The 19765-nt window shown below is 41.9% G+C and overlaps 1 protein-coding gene across 6 annotated transcripts in view; it reads right to left on the minus strand.

Moving 5' to 3' along the window:
• The window catches only part of Syne2 (spectrin repeat containing nuclear envelope protein 2), a 310222-nt gene that overhangs the window by 94505 nt on the left and 195952 nt on the right, over positions 1-19765 (minus strand). For 5 of the 6 annotated variants that reach the window (XM_070032022.1, XM_070032015.1, XM_070031999.1 and 2 more), the window contains 8 exons: positions 19560-19682; positions 17487-17669; positions 14469-14600; positions 12640-12837; positions 11992-12066; positions 9678-9782; positions 8026-8142; positions 2712-2942 (listed from right to left, as the gene is read on the minus strand). In XM_070032022.1, the coding sequence (XP_069888123.1) occupies positions 2712-2942; positions 8026-8142; positions 9678-9782; positions 11992-12066; positions 12640-12837; positions 14469-14600; positions 17487-17669; positions 19560-19682 (1164 nt within the window). The remainder of the gene's footprint in view (positions 1-2711; positions 2943-8025; positions 8143-9677; positions 9783-11991; positions 12067-12639; positions 12838-14468; positions 14601-17486; positions 17670-19559; positions 19683-19765) is intronic. The other variant, XM_070032030.1, reaches the window with a different exon arrangement.

A 19765-nucleotide genomic window follows, 5' to 3' on the forward strand; every position in this document is an offset into this window, starting at 1 on the left:
AAGAACGCCTGTTCATGATACAGCTGGCCAAGGTACATACAGGCCTGAAAATAAAACAGCTGGCTGAGGAAGATTTCCCAGTAAGCTGGACTCTGCGCTCCTCCTCCTCCTGGGCAGAGCAGGTTTGCCCTCCCAGGCTAGCATGCCAATTGGCCAGCACAAGAGCGGCAGTAGCCACACACATTCCAGCACCAGAAGGACAGGAGCTAAAGCTCCGTGCATGACTAAGGAGAAGCTCAGGTTGCTGAGAGCACCTTAAAGAAAAACTCTACCCTAAAAAATGCATGTTCAAATACTGTTTAACTCCTCCAAAGAAGCAAACTACTTTCATCCTCTGCAGATTGTTCAGAGGGCAACAATGAATGCAACAGCCTTTGGAGTAGCTGTAAATGAACAGAATGACAATCTATGTTCTGTTTTTCCTATGCAACTATTTTGTCTCTTTTTCGATATGTCTACAGAGCCTTCATGACCAGCATGTTAATAGTTCAGGCTGATATTCTATGCTTTACTTAACATCTTCCTTCATTACTAATCTAAGCTGTTTCCAGATCTTGATTGGTGCCGTTAATGCTGTTACAATTCTTCTCTCCCCACCCCCACCCCCGGATTATTTTCAGAGGATAAATTGAAAGCAATGGTCTGATTAGGTCAAAGCAGATGGATATTTTATATGCTCACTGCTGACCTTTGAAAACATTGAACTTATCACACAGAATGATTAGTTTATTTTTCTAGAGTTCTGCTTAGATTTTTTTTAATTTAGATTTTTTAAATTTTTGTTATGTAAACTATGTCTTTAATCATCCAATATTAAATTAGCAAATATAACTTTTTTCACTGATGATCTGTTTGCTCCTATCCTTGTAGCCATATTTGTTTTCTCCCGAGAACAGGACATTTTATAAATTCATTTTCAGGATTTTTATGTTTCAATATGATATTGTGTAAATGTCATGTTGTTGTATAAACAAGGCCAGTGTGGTCCTTGTACACTGGCCCCTATGTTTATTTCCTCCCAGCAGGTGACACTCATTAGTTCAAAGCCTCCCAGAGCCAAACTCAATTTCTATATATTCAGTGATTTTTTTTGGTGGGGGGGGCACTAGGATTTGAACTCAGAACTTTGTATTTGCTAGGCAGGTGCTCTACCACTTGAGCCATGTCCCTAGTAATGAGTTTAAATATAGTCCGAATAAGGACAAATTCAGCCATTTAGAATCTGCTTGCTTTATATCCAGTATCTATTACATAGACATAAGACAAATCCTGGGCTTATGAAAAGGTCTTGTGCCTCTCTGCTGGACTATAGAGCTCTCTGACTCAGAGACCATTGCATGGGATATTGTCTGAAACCAGAAGAGTCTGATTCCTTTTCTCCCTAGGAATTCCCTTTCCTCTTCTCCTTCTGGGAAGTTACTCACCAAGCTTCAAGCTTCTGGTACAAAGTACTACCTGATCCCTTATCATCAGTGCGCTGCCCACTTAAAGCTCATTGGGTGCTATTGCCACCTGGTGGTCATATCTCTCCTTTGCACGACAATGGGGTTTTGGTGATGATTAAGGAATTAACATCAAGTTTATCCAATCAGTTGGTAAATAAGTACTAGATAGACTTAAGTACCTGGTTCTCAAAATCATGAGAACCGGGGTAGGGGTTGGGGTGGATGTGGGGTTGGGGGGTGGGGGAGATCTCAGTGTAGTCTTGGCTGTGTGTAGTGTTGGATTCTTTCAAAAGTTCAGAAGTCAGGCCAACCAGCAGCAGTAGTATCTGAGCAGAGAGACTAGGAGATCTGTCTCCTGGCATCAAAGGTGCTGAGCTGCTGTGAGAAGATCAGCCAGTTCAGGTCTCCTAACCCCAAAGGCAGTTTCTGGATGTTGTAAGACTGTAGGCTGGAGTTGAGAAAAGGGGCAGTACATATCTCTGAACAGAGAACACATGACCTGAGCCCGGACCACATGACAGGAGGACTGCCAGCCCAGACAAAGATATCCTCTCTGCCCATGAGGGCAGAGACATTAGGCCTAGGTGGGCTGAAGTAGGAGAGAAGGCTTCACGTATGGCCAGCATGCTTGTGTTGTTGGGACATGCAATGATGCCGCTTCGATGTCGTCATTCCAGCCCCTCCCTGGAGGGACACAGAGCTTAGCCTTTGGGCTGCGCTAGCAAGCTTTCTTTGGAGTAACTAAAATCAGGAAATGGAGGTCTCTGGCCCTCTTAAGCAAGCCAAGAGTGTTCCTGGGGAAAATGGCCTAAAGGACACTTGGAATCTTGCAAATCAAGACATTTAGTTTCATTTCTGATGAAGGAATCTTCAAGGTACTTAGGATGATGAATAAAAATAACAACCATAATTGAGTATTGTTGGTTTTGTTTTTATGCCAGACACTGCTTTATATACCTGTTCTAGTTACATTTGGGCCACAACCCTATGAGCTACTTGAAAATGAAGCTGAGAAGTTTACTTCTCCAAGTTCATGGTGAATAGGAGAGAGCTGGCTTTGAACTCCAGATTCTAGCTCTTATCTACTCTCATCCCGGAAATGCAAGCATTTTAAAGAATCGCCTAGAGAATCACAAGTAAGGCCAAAGTAAACGTGAGGGTCACAGCATCAAAAAAGAAACACGGTGTTGCTTTAAGAGAAATTTGCTCAGCCTTGGCAGGTGATTGGTGAAGAGGCACACCGTGAACTCTAGCCCGTCATCTTACCTGGCACCCGACCAGCTCCTGCTCCACCACCTGCTGCATGTCTGCGTTTAACGTTTCCGGCTCAAATGCCACGTTGGCTTGTTGCAGCCACAGCTCCAGCTTGGCCACCTGAGTCTTGCACACATCGAGGACTTCTGAGGGCTGAGGCCTACTTGTCTCCACCGTGGCCTCAATAGCTCCTGGCTTGTCAGAAAAGTCCAGACCTGCAGCCTTGATAGGAGGTGCGGTACCCTAAGATAAAGCCAAAGGTAATCCAGCAGTGTCAAACCAGGAGTCCAAAGATTTCAGACTTAGGCCTGCAAAGATTTTGCAGACCTGTGAGGTTCCCCCTGCCTCCCCCAGTTAAAAGAAACAAAATAGGGGCAGAAGAAGGAAGAAAGAAAAGAAAAAATGCACCTCAACACTCATAGCAACAGTCACATGACCTGGCGGCCTAGGTTTCCAGGCAGCCGATCTGCATGTACACAGGTACAGTGTTGCCGGGCGGGCGGGCGCAGAGGAAGCCAGCGGGGAGCCCCAGGAGACAGGTGTGTGTGTGTGCATGTGGGTGTGTGCCCCAAACGTTTCAGGGAACTGGCCAGTTTAAAGTGGCATGACACAGGATTAAGCAATGTTTGCATTGTTGTGTGCTCCACTCAGAGAAGAAAAAAAAACAAAAAACAAAAAAAAAACAGAATAAAACAAAACAAAACAAAACGCTCATAACGTACCGGCGAGGGTATAAGGAAATGTACCATATACTTAAAATGAACCTCTTCTCAAGTAAGTGGATTGTAAAGTATTATAGCTCACCTTTGAACACAGGCTGCTATACATCCAAACATCTCTATAGTAACACCAGCTTAAATCTAGTAACAAATTGCAGTGGAATAACCTAGAAACTTTTCTCTTAGCCAACGAAGAAAAACTTTAAAAAACTTTACTTCCTTAGACACTCAAATCTTATTGAGTGAAAGACTGAATGTCTAAAGTATGGTTTAAATAAAGTGGGATTTTATTTAGTATAATTTTATTGTTATTATTACCCTTTTTTCCATTTCCTGGAGTTCATTTTGATAAATATTATTTCATATGACCAGAGGCATAGGGTTACCTTTTTTTTTTTTTTTTTTTGCTGGTCCTGGGGTTTGAACTCAGGTCTGGGCAGGGTACTTGAGCTCCTTTTACTCATGGGTAGCACTCTATCACTTGAACCACACATTACTTCCAGCTTTTTCTGTGATTAATTGGAGATAAGGTCTCATGGACTTTCTTGCCTGGACTTTCTTGCCTGGGCGGGTGATCCTCAGATCTCAAGTCTCTTGAGTAGCTAGGATTACAGGTGTGAGTCATCAGTGCTGGTTTAAGGTTACCGTTTTTTATATATTGAAATAATTGGATTTCTTATCAAAATTTCTCCCAGGCAGGAAACTTAAGTATTCTAATAATTTTTACAGTAAAATAGCTTCAATTTGGAGGTAAAAGATGGTTTCATACAAAGAACTACCTGCCTTCTGCTGTATTTTCTATCTTTTTCCAGAATATTGAAAGAGCATATTGACTCTTCTTGAGAAAATTCCCTCAGGATTTATTGTTTTCATCTACCCCAATTTTTTTTTTTTTTTTTGGTCATGGGGCTTGAACTCTGGGCCTGGGCTCTGTCCTCCAGCTCTTCAGCTCAAGGCGAGCGCTCTACCACTTGAACCACAGTGCCACTTCCATCTATCCAAGTTTTGATCTCAATAAATATTATCTTGTGATGATAATAACTTACAATGTTTTAAAATTTTATTTATTGATTGGGTTTTGGTTTTGGTTTTGGTGCTAGTACTGGGTTGAACTGTACATTAATTTTTTTGTTGTTGTACAAAGCTGGTACTTTACCACTTGAGCCTTTGCTCCACTTGTAGTCTTTGTGATTAATTAGAAATAAGAGTCTCAGGGATTTGTCTACTCCAGCCAAGGCAGAAGAAAAACTGTATTGAGATTTCTGCATCCTGAGTAGTTTTTGTTGTTGTTTTTTTTTAAGAGTAACGACAGAGTGTAAGGGGAGGTATATACAGGGAGGCATAAAGGGTGAACAAATGCAGCAATGGTACTCACTGGACACTGTTGAAAATGAACTATACAACTTGTGGATGGGGATATGGGAGAAAAACTGGGAGGGAGTGAGCAAAGGGGTGACATTGTCCAAAAAGACTTAGTAACTGTAATCGCTCTGTAGAACACCTTTATAGTAACAATAAATTTTTTTAAAAAAAGTAATCGTGTGTGGTGTTACTGTTAGATACCGATTTCTGGTTGTCTGAGGAATTGTTTCCCATTTCTTAGATCTTACTTTATCTTAAGTTTTTACTAAGACTGGAGATCCCTTTGTTGCCAATTATTGAGACAGCAATCTGTTCACATTAATGAATTAATCTGTACTAGCTGAAATATCATCTGCTTTCTTGATATACTAAAAAAATACAATTGGAGTACCACTTCTAGTTTGCGTACACCTTTAAATGCCAGTATTAAGTTTCTGTTTTCTCACTAACTAAAGGAAATAAATGAGCTGGATGATTAATCTGGGCTTTATTTGCTACTTATTTAAACTTGGAAAGAACCCAAAAGGAATGGAAAGAGAAAACAATTATGTGCAATGTAAGAACCAGCCACTGATGAGTCCAGCCCCTTCTTTTTACAAAGAAACCGAGTCTGTAGAACATTTAACCGGTTCATACCTCCCATTTTACCACAGTGCCTCTGGGAAATGTGGGTCCAGACATAAGTCACTTACCCAAGGTCACACAGCATTTCTAAAATCTAATTCTTGAGTAAATTTTTTTTACAGTATTCCCACTAAAAAATTTCTTCTCTAGGGCTGGGAAGGTGGCTCAGTGGTAGAGTGCTTGCCTTGCATGCATGAGGCCCTGGGTTCAATTCCTCAGCACCACATAAGCAAAAAGAAAAAAGCCGGAAGCGGTGCTGTGGCTCATGTGGTAGAGCTCTAGCCTTGAGCTGAACAGCTGAGGGACAGTGCCCAGGCCCAGAGTTTAGGCTCTACAACCGGACCCCCCCCCCCCCCAAAAAAAATTCTTCTCTATATCATATCTTTAAAATCTTTTCTTTCCTTCCTTCCTTTCTTTTTATTTATTTTTGTGTTGGTAATGTAGCTTGAACTCAGAGTCTTGGTTCTCATTGGCTTTTATGCTCAAGGCTGGTACTCTACCACTTGAACCACAGCTCCATTTTGGCTTTTTGTTAGTTAACCAGAAATAGGAATTTCATAGACTTTTCTGCCCAGGCTGGCTTTGAATCTTGATCTTCAGATCTCAGCCTCCTGCATAGTTAGGATTACCAATGTCCAGCTGCTAGCCTCAATTCTAAAGGGAGAGTTTATTTGGATATTTCTTAATTTTATATTTTGGGAAGCTAAAAAATGTTGTGCATTTTTTAAACTAAAAATATAACTTCTCAGGCTGGACGCTGGTGGTTCATACTAATAACTGCAGTTCAAAGCCAGCCCAGGCAGAAAGTCTGTGAGACTCTTATCTCCAATTTAGTACCAGAAAACTGGAAGTGGAGCATGGCTCAAAATGGTAGCGTGTTAGCCTTGAGCAAAAGAACTCAGGGACAGTACCCAGGGCCTGAGTTCAAGCCTCATGACAGACATACACACCAAAAAAAAAGTGAGCCAAGTGCTGGTGGCTCACACCTGCAATCCTAGCTACTCAGAAGGTTGAGATTTGAGGATTGTAGTTTGAAGCCAGCCTGGCAAATTTCATGGTACTCTTATCTCTAATTAACCACCAACCCCCCCCCCCTCCCCACAAACAACCCAAAAGAGTCAGAGCATAGCTGTGGCTCAAGTGGTAGTATTAACCTTGGGAGGGGGAGGAAGCTGAAGGACAGCATCCAGGGTCTGGCGTTCCAGAAGCTTTGTTACCCTCCCCTGTCCTCTTCTTTCTCATTTATCTTCATTACATGGTTAGGGCAAGAACCCTGCGTATCATCCACACCAGGAGAAACACACAATGCACTGCAATCTACAAGCATAAGGCCCACTGTAAGCCACACCACTACTAAGCAACATCTCAAACAATATACGGATGCTGGCTAGCAAAATACTATGGAGGAGGGTCAGCAACTTTCCTAAACCTAAGTATCTCCAGTGGACATGAACCTCTGACATCTAGCTACCATGCCAGGCAACACTGTAAGACAGAATGAAAATGCAGGAGGGGTAAGAGAAGAATAGACATTACTAACCAATATCTAGATTTGATACAATGATAAAAGATTGGGAAAAAGACATATATAGACCTCCATATAGAAGAGGAAACTTGGGGCTGGGAAGGTGGCTCAGTGGTAGAGTGCTTGCCTTGCATGCATGAGGCCCTGGGTTCGATTCCTCAGCACCACATAAGCAGAAAAAGCCGGAAGTGGGACTGAGGCTCAAGTGGTAGAGCACTAGCCTTGAGCTGAAGATCTGAGGGACAGCGCCCAGGCCCAGAGTTCAGGCCTCATGACCGGATTAAAAAAAAAAAAAGAGGAAACTTTTTGTGTGTGTGCATGTGTGTTGGTACTAGGGCTTAAACTCAGGGCTTTAAGCTTTCACTTTACCTTTGCTGGGCCATTTGAGCCACATTTCCACTTACAGCTTTTTGCTGGTTAAATAGAGATAAGCATCTCTTAAGATTTTCTACTCCAGGTTGGCTTTGAACCAGATCCTCTGATACCAGCCTCTTGAGTAGCTAGGATTACAGGCATGAGCCACCAGTGCCTGGCTAAAAGAAACTTTCAGTGCAGCAAAAGTGTGTCAGCATCTTTCAGGAGTTTTGGTATAGTAACACACTGAAATCAACTGAAGTTTACTGCCTTCTGGAAGGCCTTTGTGAGGACAACAGGAGTGGGTTAGCATCAAACTAGGAAAAGGACTGCAACATTGGGTGGCTCTTTACTGTCCTGTTTACTCCCTGTAGATTTACTCTCTGAATTGATTTCCTCTTTTATAAACTCATGGTAGGCATTAACCTACCTCAGATAATCTGATCATTAAGTGGAGAAGAAATACAAGTGCCTTTTATGTAATGGGACATTAGTCACTGCCAGCCCTTCCCCACTTTCACCATCCCCACATGCCTTGTGAATGTATTAAAGCAGTAGTCACAAACAGCTTTCTCTGCTTATGTCCCACCGTTTTCTACAGCTGACAGCTCACAGAAAGATGTTTAAGTGCACAAGGAGGACCTGGTTCAACATAGGAAGTACTGCAGGGGACAGAAACTTGGCTGCCTCTAGCTGGCACACCAGGACTCCAAGTCTGGTTGGTTGATAGGCAAGGACTTACCTCTTCTGCTTGGTGGGGCATCAGAGAAGCTTCTGGGCCTTGCTCAGGGCTTTGTGAATCGGGTGTGATCATCTCAGCCATGGAGCTGTCACACGTACTTATCTTCCCACCTTCCTCCTGCGAAGAAAGAAGTCAGAGGTTTCACGGATGGCTCTGCCCTGCTTCCGGGGAGCGCTTCTTCCTGGACTGCTTGTCTACAGCGTGCAGCAGGCAGGTGCATTGAGGGAAAAATTAACTGCTTGAAGGTTACCCCAAATTCTCTTACTAATGAGCACACAAGGAATCCGTAGAATGAAATTGTTAAGATTATTATGAAGAATTAAACAATGGCCAAAGTTCAGATAATGGGGAAAAATGAACTTATTAAATTTAGGAATAATCCAGACAATTCCTGAAGAACCTTAACTAAAATCTTTGTCTCATTCCTAACAACGAAGTCTAAGTGTGTCTACCACTGGAACGTCAAGGCCACAGCACCAGTTCCAGGCCTGAGGAAAACTTCTGAAGTATGACAGAATAGCCCACACAAAAATAGCTGTGTGTACCCCGGAAGACACCATAGTTCAAGTTAAAAGCAAACAATAAACTGGGATGATGTCATAAAGGTTAATGTCCTTAGTAGATTGATTAACCGAATAAATCAACAAATGAAATAGTAATCCCTATCTGGAAAAAGAGCCAAATGATTTCGACAAGTTGCAACGAATTATACACAGGTTGGGGGGAGGGAAAGAAGGAGGGAGGGAGAAAGAGAGAGAGAGAGAGAGAGAGAGAGAGAGAGAGAGAGAGAGAGAGAGAGAGAGAGAGAGAGAGAGAGACATGCTCACCCTTCTTAGACTATACATTTAATTTAAACCCCTTTCAGTTTGGCTAAGCCTGACAATATCAAATATCAGCTTGGGAGCAGGAAACAGCTGCTTCCCGTATTCTTTGTAGAAGACCGGCACTCTCTTTCTAGGGGGCAGTCTTTATGGATGGGCAGGAAATTTACAGGAGAGGGGCAGCACAGGGCAGCATTATCTGAAGAGCCATTCCAGAGCCAGGGTGGGGTCTGAGAGGACTAGCTTGCAAGTGGGATGGGGCCAAAAAGAGGGAATCTGTTGGGATGGGAAACTGGAATTCTCCAGGTAGAGAGGAAAGGAATCTTTCAAGAGGCAGTTAGACAGGAGGAATAAGTTCAGGAGGTCTACTGTACCACATTTAACAACAGTGACCATATTTAACAACAGGGTACTGTATATTTCAAATGATCAAGTATTGATTGATTGATTTTATTTATTTCTGTCTGTTGAGGGGCTTGAATTCAGGATCTGGGCGCTGTCCCTAAGCATTTCAGCTCAAGGCAAGCACTCTGCCACTTGAGCCACAGTGCCACTTCTAGCTTTCTGGTGGTTACTTGGAGGTAAGAGTCTCATAGACTTTCTTGCCTGGCCATGATCCTCAGATCTCAACCTCCTAAGTAGCTAGGATTACAGGTGTGAGCCATCAGCACCCAGCTCTCTTTCACTGATGAGCCTTTACTTTTATTCTTCATCTGGGCCATAGGTTGGTATTTTAAAAGTTTGGAGGTGCTGACTGAAAAAGGAATGGGGGAAAAGGGGAGCACATTTGAATAATAAAGCGCCCTCCACCATATGACAGCCCAGAATTACCTGAATAATGGTTGCAGAGGATGCGCCATCTTCCTCCAGATCCTTGTGGTGTATCCAGAGCGGAGACAGAGAGGCAGAAGATGGCTCTGCATTTTTATGTCCATTCTAGGCCAGTGAGTGATCAACTGGTTAGCAAAAGAAAGGTATTTCCTACTGCCCTGTCTAACAAGACTCAACTATACTGAGGAACCTTGTTATATATCTACTCTCTCATACTCACCTCTTGTTTTTTTTGTTTTTGTTTTTGGTCAGTAGTGGGGCTTGAACTCTGGGCCTGGGCGCTGCCCCTGAGCTCTTCGGCTCAAGGTAAGTGCTCAACCACTTGAGCCACAGCACCACTTCCAGTTTTTTAGTGGTTTATTGGAGATAAGAGTCTCACAGACTTTCCTGCCCTGGCTGGCTTTGAACTACGATCTTCAGATTTCAGCCTCTTGAGTAGCTAGGATTATAGGTGTGAGCCACCAGAGCCCAGCATATCCTATTTCTTATGTTAATTAAATCACCTTCCCAACAGTGGGTGCATATATATGTATATGGAGAGGGAGAGAGAAAGAGAGAGAGAGAAAGCTCTCAAATCATACAAAAAAGATCTAAAACACTATAGGTACTTTTCTACTTTTGGCTAATATTAGCTTAAATACTATCTTTAAAATAACAGTCTGGTGCATGCAAGAAAAATTTTTGCTCAGAACCACGGGTCAGCAGAGAAATGTAAATTAATGCTACAACCACAATTAGGAGCTAGGTGTAGTTTTGTGGAATGGCTTTCTTCAGAAAGACAACAAGTGACAAGAAAGAATAACAAGTGAGAGTAAGGATGTGGAGAACAGGGAAGCTGGATGACAGTGGGGAATTGTAAATGAACACAGTCATCCTCTAGAAGTTCCTTAAAAAAAGTAGCCCCATACCATCCAGCAATCGCACTACTGCATACCATCCCATGATCTTGTGTGTACGCAGAATGTAAAAAGGTGAACTACTAGAAGCAGAGAGTAGTAAGGACAGTCGGTGGGATGCAGGAGTGGGGCCAGAGGATAGAGAGGTGAAGGCCAAAGGACAGAACATTCCCCATCAGAGGTAGATGGGGGGAATAAGGCCAAGCTATCTACAGCACATCACAGTAACAGCAACAATACATTATAGATCTGGAAACTGTTAACAGGGTTTTAAGTATGCAAGGAGGTAATGGGTATATTCACTAGCTTAACGTAGGCATTCTACAATGTGTACATATATTAAAACCTCATGATGTATACCATATTTATCATTTCACTCATCAACCTAAAAAAACCTGATGAGCATGTACTTTTGTTGCTGTCCTCAAGATAAACACATACTAAAAATATATCACCCCAGAAACAAACACATGTCTGAAATTAAAATAATACTGGTGTCCTCTTTTTTTTTTTTGTCGGTTGTGGGGTCTGAACTCTGGGCTAGGCACTGTCCCTCAGCTCTTCAGCTCAAGGCTAGCGCTTTACCACTTGAGCCACAGGACCACTTCCGGCTTTTTCGGCTTATGTGGTGCTGAGGAATCGAACCCAGGGCCTCATGCATGTGAGGCAAGCGCTCTACCACTGAACCACCTTCCCAGCTCTGGTGTCCTCTTTTTATTTATTTTAGTTCCTTCTTTCTCACAGTTCTCTCTGCCCTTTTAAAGGGGTAGAATGAGTGTGTTACAGACAGGCTGGGTGACAAAAGAATCTATAATGTGATCAGAAAAATGCCTAGTGGTTTTATGTCAGTCAGAAAGCCTGTAAGTTGCTGCAATTTTCTTCCTTTTAGCCTAAGACACATTATAACTCCGGTTTCTAAAGTACAACGTGTAATCTGATACCAGGAAAGTGAACTGTAAATGTCCCCTTCACCTAGTTGCAGTGAAGTAGCAAAGCAGGAGAAGGTGTTAGTTGCTAGCACAGACCATATCCTCCACAAAACTATCTTAGGCCAAAGAAGAGATTCACATACAGGAAACATCAAGTTGTAAAACCCCATCAAAGTGCCAAGCACCCAATAACTTTACAAAGCTTCAGAGAAAACACCCTGAAGTCTGGACATAACAGAGGAGTCTGCCCTGCCACCTTATAGCAAGAAACACAGTTACATTTACCCCACTCTCATGTGGCGAAGGAGGTAGAGATTCATTTAAGCCATATTTAAGAGCATTCAGTCATACTTGAAAAATATCAAGATTTAAAATAAGCAATTATTAATTTTTTAAAGTCCTATGGCATCTATTTATTTTCATATCTTTTCTTTGACCTCTTAAGAGATTGGCTTTGACTACCCTTAATGCAAAAATCATTGTCCTTACTTCACTCTTCACCGAGCTTTCTTCTGCTTCTTCCTTGACGGCTGGCAAGAAAGACATGGAGCCTCTCCTGTCCACCTGAAAGGCACAGCACAAGGACACCAAGTGGTCAGGCTCCCATCCGGCATGGGCAATGGCACCATCCTGGCCTGGCTACATTTTTATGCACCTGATTTTTCACCGCCCATTACCCAAGATGCCCTCCTACAGACAGCCTCTGGGCCCTGCACTTTTCAGCTCTCTTGGCCAAATACCCTCATGGTGAAACTTGAGGCCTTATCTATTGCATCACCCGCGATAGCCCCTCACCAAACAACTGAAGATTGAGCTCAGAATGCTGCTGGGCTATTTTTCAGTCGGCCTTGGGGCTTGACCACTCTGTAGACAGATACTTCAAAGGGAGCTCCCACCAGCTTGGCCTGTGGAATTTCCTAAGCACATCCTTAAGTAACTCAGGCATAAGAATTCTGGGTTGAATCCAGCACAGGTACGCCCTGAGGATTTCTATTCGCTAGTAAACAAACTCAAGTGCAGTGATTTCCACTTAATAAAATTCCTTCACTATGGGTCATACACACATGCCACAGATCATCCAGGTGAGAAATGATTTGTGTGGGCTGAGCATTAATCTACAGCCACACCTACACCTACCTTCCACTCGCAAGCATCCCTTTCAGTAGCCCTGCTCTCCTCTGGAGTATGGGGTGATAGCATATCTCCTTCTGCTTCAGGCTGTTCTTGCTTCAAATGCTGATGAAGGTTTAGCACGGCAACCTTTAGGTCCTCTAGAAGCTCCTCTTTTTTCTGGTTTAAACTCTGAATCTGTTTCTCCATACCTTTGATTTCTTCCTGTGCAGAAAAATGGTTTATATTGTTTCAGGCAGTCTGGGGTCACTGGATGCTCAGAGGAAACAGCCTCCTTTGGTACACAGGACAGTGACCATTTTAGGCTGATGGTTTGTAAAGCCAGCCTCTGGTATACAAGATAATTCCTTTCCTTTCAATCCTAGCTGCACAGATGTAGGGTTTATGAGCTTATGATGCCTGAGCCCTTCTGCATACCTTGTAATTCGGAATCTTTAGGTCATGGGGGATGGAGCAACATTTAAGAATGTCCTTGATAAAGACACGTACTTTCAATATTTTGGGGACAAACTGGGAAGTATGTTAGGGCGATGCTGCTACATACCCAGGTCCAATGATTGAGGGAAAATAGGTGACTGACTGAGTTGTGAGCTGAACTATCATCCACCAGCTGTCCAACTCTCCCCTCCCAAAACACTAGTTTCACATGAAATAAGTTAGCCCATAAACTTAAGATCTTAAATGTGATATTAACATTCTTCTAAGGTGTTCTATATAGTGACTACTGAAATGCATGAGCATCTGGCAAGATCCGTATAATTCAGTGAAATAATGTTTCCCAAACGATGAAAAACATTATAAAGTCACATATGTGTAGGAGAATGCAAGATGTTGGTTGGGTATGGTGGTGCTCACCTACAACCCCAGCCTTCAGGAGGCTCAGTTAGGAGTGATGATTCCTCTTCCAAGCATGCCTTGGAGAGGTTGGATTGTCTTTCTGTGCTTCAAGCAGAATAGATGCAATAAATAGAGACAGGGTCTCTAACTTTGCCTAGGCTTCCAACTCCTCTTGTCTCTGCCTACTGAGTGACTGAGACTACAAGGTTTTGGGGATATATAACTACCTTAATAAAAATATTATTTACAGACTGGCAGAGTGCTCAAGTGGTAGAATGCCTTCTTGGTGAAACATGAGGACTCAACTTCAAAACCCAGTACTGTCTCTAAAAAGTAAAAAGGCTATTTTGGCTAACATTATTGTTATTTTAAAACTTGGGAGAGAAGGATGGAGAGGGTGACATGTTCATAACCTCACTTCTCGAACAGAAACTCTTTGTACAACTATTTAATAAAAGTAAATATCAAAAAACTAAACACCTCTGAGTTTTATCTCCTCTATCTGTGCATAGACAAACAAAAACTCTCTGGGATCCTCAAATGTTTTAATGTACACAACATGTTAAGCATCTTGAATATTGTATGTGTTAGTGCTGGTTCTGGGACTTGAACACAGGGCCTTGAACGCTCATTTGGCTTTTTTGCTCAAGGCTAGTTCTCTACCACTAGAGCTCCAGCTCCACTTCTGGCTTTTTGCTGATTCATTTGAGATGAGTCTCATGGACTTTTCTGCCTGGTCTGGCTTAAACCTCGATCTTCAGATCTCAGCCGCCTGGCGTAGCTAGGATTGTAATAGGTGTGAGTCCCAAGTGCCTGGCACAAATCACCAACGTATTTGAAGAATAAACAGAAAGTAAATAAACACAGCAAACAGCTTCAATTGGAAAATAGAAGCCAAACATAACATTGCAGTATTGCCAAGGCTCTGAGCCACTGAGGGTAAAACTGGTGATTACTGAATAAACTGGTGAATGAATGACTGACTGACTGACACTTACCTGCACTGCTGGCAGGTTGGCAGCTTGGTCTGGTGACGTGTGTTCAGGGGAGATCTCAGCTGAATAATTACTTAAGATCTGTCTCAAATTTTCTATTTCCTCATCACATTCATTAGTCTGTCTTATGACTATCTGTAAAATAACAGCGCCCCCATAAGCAGAATCAGTCATAATCTAAAAACCAGGTGAATGAAAATTCTCATTATCTAATCCCTGTCACAAATTCCAATCAAATACAGAAAATATCACCCACACATATTTCAGTAAGAAAAGCACATTTTTCTATTCTGTATTTGTATTCTTAATAGATCATAGGCACATTCTAAACATTATCTATACTATCTTATAAGTCTACCAAGAGCCATTTTTCTCTATTTCCAACCAAGTGGATTTGTTCTAGAAAGCTCTTTGGAGCTTTTGAACATAAACTTTCTAAGACCTATGAAATTATTGATGTGTCCATAATACCATTTTAAAACATAAGCCATGTGAATTCTTTCAGGTCGCATGGACTAGGGCTTGCTTGTGGACTAAATGATAAGATCAAAGTGGGAAGAAAGATAAAGAGATGGGCTTCCATAACAAGCCTGGGTACTCTGCTGGTATGCTTTGGAACTACAAAGTTTCTGGCCACTGTATAATTCTTCCTTGTATTTTCTCTAATATTTAACTACCATTTTCACTGCAGGCTGGGAATCAGTAACTATGCTGATGGCACACACCCATTTCCTTGCTCTCTGTAATGAACTACCTTCCATCCCTCCCACCAAAGTCATCTATCTTATTTCTGACAATGGAGACACTTGGAATAGTTAACGGAGAGATTGAAGGAAATGTCCTCTGTTCTTCCTGACTTTCATTACCACTGACTTACGGAGCTTTAAAACATAGGAGGGGCATCTGACTTCCACCCACACAACAAGATGGAAAATTTTACTAACTCCCTTTAATATCTAAATTGGAAATAAATATCACGCTGACTTTTATCCTTCTCTTTTATCTTGTGAAGAAAACTATTTCAAGGCATAGTTAGAACTGGCATTTTCTTTTCCTGACCAAGAGATCACTAAAGCAAAAAAAGATGAAAAATAATATACTGAATTTGGTACTTTTCCTCTCGACAAATTATTACAAAAATAATACACTGAAGCTGGATGTTGGTAGCTCACGCCTATAATCCTAGTTACTCAGCAGGCTGAGGTCTGAGGAACAAAGTTCAAAGCCAGCCCAGGCAGGAAAGTTCATAAGACTCTTATCTCCAATTAACCATAAAAAGCTAGAAGTGGAGCTGTGGCTCAAGTGGTGGAGCACTAGCCTTGAGCACAAAACTGAGGGACAGCGCCCAAGCTCAGAAAAATAAAATATAAATAAATAGTACATTGACTGCTAGGTCTTTTTTCTCTCTCTGTGGGTGTTAAGAAATGACATCAGGTGATCAATACCCAGGCTAGAAAGAGAGATCGTGTGTCTGAGTAAAGACTCAAACAGAGCATGAGTCATGTTGACACACAGCTATAATTCTAGCACATAAGAGGCAGAGGCAGGAGGATTCAGAGTTTGAGGCTACATAATGCGATTGAGGCTAACTTTTGCTACATAACAAGCTCTAGTCTAAAAGACATCCAGGGGGAGGAAGAAGTTCAAAGCAAGGGCTATAATATCATCCCTCCTCCCACTTACTCTAGGGGAATAAAGTGGTCACCTAAATGAGAATGATATCTAAGTAAACCACAGCAGTTTTCAAAAGCAAGACATAGGATGTCTACCAAGAGGGGTGAACCCTATGTAGGATTCAGGCTCTTTCAGCATTCTTCTGTTCTAGGGGGACTGGCTTTTAATCTAGGAATGTAAACTAAAAAAAGAGATAATTTCTAATGAATGAGACTTGTGAGAAAGTAAATTATCTGGAAAGAGGCAGAAAGGTGTCAGTTAGAAAGAAGAGACTATTAGTATAGGGGGATGATGTTAGGGGCTCAGAAACTGAAATCCGTGACCTATTCACATATAAACTGACACTATGTGATCAGTGAAGTCCATTAACTAAGAAGTGTTTACATAAGCCATTTGATCCTCCATACTAGTTAAGTCTCCACAAAGACAAAATAAAGTGCTTACTCTACAAACAATACAATATTGGAGAATAAATGGCTAGTCAGGTTTAGAGCACCTGCCTAGTAAGGGCAAGGCCCTGCATTCAAACCCTAATCATTCTCTTCCTCCAGAAAAAGAAGTAAAATGTTGCTCAATAAGAGATGAGTGCAATGGACACAGAGATTACTATGAATAATCTAGAGAATTACTGGTTCTATAGATTTATAAGTCTAAATAATGCTCTATAGATACAGTCTTGATCTTCATCAGGACTGTATCTCTTCCCACAGTTCATGGATCTTTTTATTTACTTGTTTTTTGAGACAGGGTCTTACTTTGTAGTCAAAGCCTATCTCAGATTTATAATCCTCCTGCCTCAGATTCCTAAGTGCTGGGATTATAGATAACCTCCATTATATCCATGAATTTTAAATACATTTATAACACCTAATTTTATAAGCCTTAATTTACTAATCGGAGATAATACTATCACTATCTAACTAAAAGAAATGACATATGTACCAGGAACTGGTGGCTCACACTTGTAATCCAAGTACTCAGGAGGCTGAGCTCTGAGGATCAGGATTTGAAGCCAGCCGAGGCAGGAAAGTCCATGAGACTTATCTCCAATTAGCTTATCACCCAAGAGCTAAAAGTAAAGCTGTGGCTCAAAGTAGAACAGCGCTAACCTTGAGCACAAAAGTTCAGGGATAATTCCAAGGCCTTGAGTTTAAGCCCTAAGAATAGCACCAAAAAAACAAAAAACAAACAAACAAAAAAAACAACCCAAAAGACCCCAAAACAAAAACAACCTTTTACATCAATGCTATCTCCTGCATAATAAGTACTTTCATTTAAAACTGGGAACACGACCAGCATTTCTGAATGTTGCACCCAGTTCCTTGGCTGTCATCACAAACTGCTTACTTTCAATAACTCGTTTTGCTCCTGAGTGGCATCCTCCAACAGCGTCACATCCCGTAATAGCTGATCTATCCTCTGAAACATGGGCAGAGGCTTCATTCCAGTCTGGGGCAGCCTGAGTTCCTCACGATAAGACACTATCTCCCCAATGGTTTTCTTCATGGGACAAATGTTTTCCAGAATGACCTTCATGTCAGAAGAGGAGCAGGATATAGAAATAAAAGAAAACAAAGCAGCCTCTGCTAAGTTTGATTGTTCAAAATTAATGTAAGATTTAGTCCTAGTTGGGCGCCAGTGGCTCATGACCAGAATCCTAGCTACTCAGGAGGCTGAGATCTAAGGATTGCGGTTCAAAGCCAGCCCAGGCAGGCAAATCTGTGAGACTCTTATCTCCAATTAACCATCAGAAAACTGGAAGTGACACTTGGCTCAAGTGGTAGAGCACTTGCCTTGAGCTGAAGAGCTCAGAAACAGCTCCCAGGCCAGAATTCAAGCCCCAGGACCGACCAAAAAAAAAAAAAAAAAAGATTTAGTCCTTCTCTTCCTCCCCTCTCTGGTAGCAAGGTTTGGCCACGTGTATTGTCACTAGGCATCTTACTTTCAAAGCAACTGTACCTGGCATAGAGCCTCATATACAGGAAACACTCAAAAAAGGCTTGCTGAGCTGAGTGCCAATAGCTCACATTTGTCATTCTAGCTACTCAAAGGCTGATAATAGGAGGATGGTGTCTGCTACCATACCAGCCAGGAAAAATAGTTCATAAGACCTCATCTCAACAGAAAAGTCTGGGTGAGGTAGTACATGCCTCTCCCATCTAAGCTATAGCAGGAAGTATAAATAAAAGAACTGAAATTCAGCTTGGCCTGGGCAATAAAAAGCAAGACCCAATTTCAAAAATAACCAGAACACAATGGGCTAGCAGAGTGGCTCAAGCAGTAGTGTACCTGCCTGGCAGTCATGAAGACTTGTGTTCAACTTCCAGTACTGCCAAAAACAAAACAAAAAGGCTTGCTGAATTAAACCCAATTGTCCAGATGAGTTTTGAGTGCCAAAAATCTAATTATATTTTGCTTTACTAAATCTGATCCATAGCAATAATTTGAAGAGAGTGTTCATTTTCCTAAATACTCCATCTAAATCATTTCATTTAATCTTCAGCATCATTGTAGGAAGGAACTATCCTAACCTCCATTTCACAGGGAAGGAAGTCAGGTTCCCAGGAATTAGAACAACCCAGTAAGGTGAGATTGCAAGAGTCAGTGGCAAGATTAGAACCCAGTACATGCTTTCAATCACTAGGCTGAGGGGGTATGTTTGCTATAAATTAGACTCTTTCCATTTACACTGCAACTGGCCAATGTAATCATTTCAATACCAATGCACGGACACCAAAGAGTTTATGGAACAAATACACTCAGTCACAAGGCCAGTAGGCGCAGTCACTGGGAACAGAAGCCTCCTGCTACCTGACTTAGATGCAGGACTTAAGAAACAAAGGAATCATCAGGAAAATTATCTTTACATAGCTAATCCAATGACTATGCTTTAGAATATTATTCATATTACATTGGCATCTATTTCCCAATCTTATTTTGCAATTACTCTATGATGAGAAAAAAAACGTGGTGTGTGTGTGTGTGTGTGTGTGTGTGTGTGTGTGTGTGTGTGTGTGTGTGTGTGTGTGTGTGTGTGTGTGTGTGTGTGTGTGTGTGTGTGTGTGTGTGTGTGTGTGTGTGTGTGTGTGTGTGTGTGTGTGTGTGTGTGTGTGTGTGTGTGTGTGTGTGTGTGTGTGTGTGTGTGTGTGTGTGTGTGTGTGTGTGTGTGTGTGTCCTGGTGTCCTGGTGCTTGAACTCAGAGCCGGTGCTGTCCCGGAACCACTTCTTGAGCCACAGCTCTACTTCTGGCTTTTTTTTTTTTTTTTTGTAGTTAATTGGAGATGAGAGTCTCATGGACTTTTCTGCCTGAGCTGGTGTCAAACCATGATCCTCAGATCTCAGCCTCCTGCGTAGTGAGGATTACAGATGTGACCTGCCAGTGCCTGGTGAGGAAATAACTGTAATATGGTGTCTGCTTACCTCTCCATGCTTAAGATGTTCTTCAGGTGGAAAGTCAAATATTTCTTTTGATAACAGGATAGCTTTGATCTTGGAAACTTTCTTCTCCATTGATTTTACTTCAGATTCAATAGCAACCACATCCTAGAATTTAAAAAATAAGTACACTAGTGATCTATTATTCACAAAACTATTAGCTGGGTTCTGGTGGCTCACATCTGTAATCC

Source organism: Dipodomys merriami, unplaced genomic scaffold (assembly GCF_024711535.1).
Source record: "Dipodomys merriami isolate MVZ:Mamm:240054 unplaced genomic scaffold, mDipMer1.0.p SCAF_1, whole genome shotgun sequence".
In the NCBI taxonomy this organism is placed as follows: domain Eukaryota; kingdom Metazoa; phylum Chordata; class Mammalia; order Rodentia; family Heteromyidae; genus Dipodomys; species Dipodomys merriami.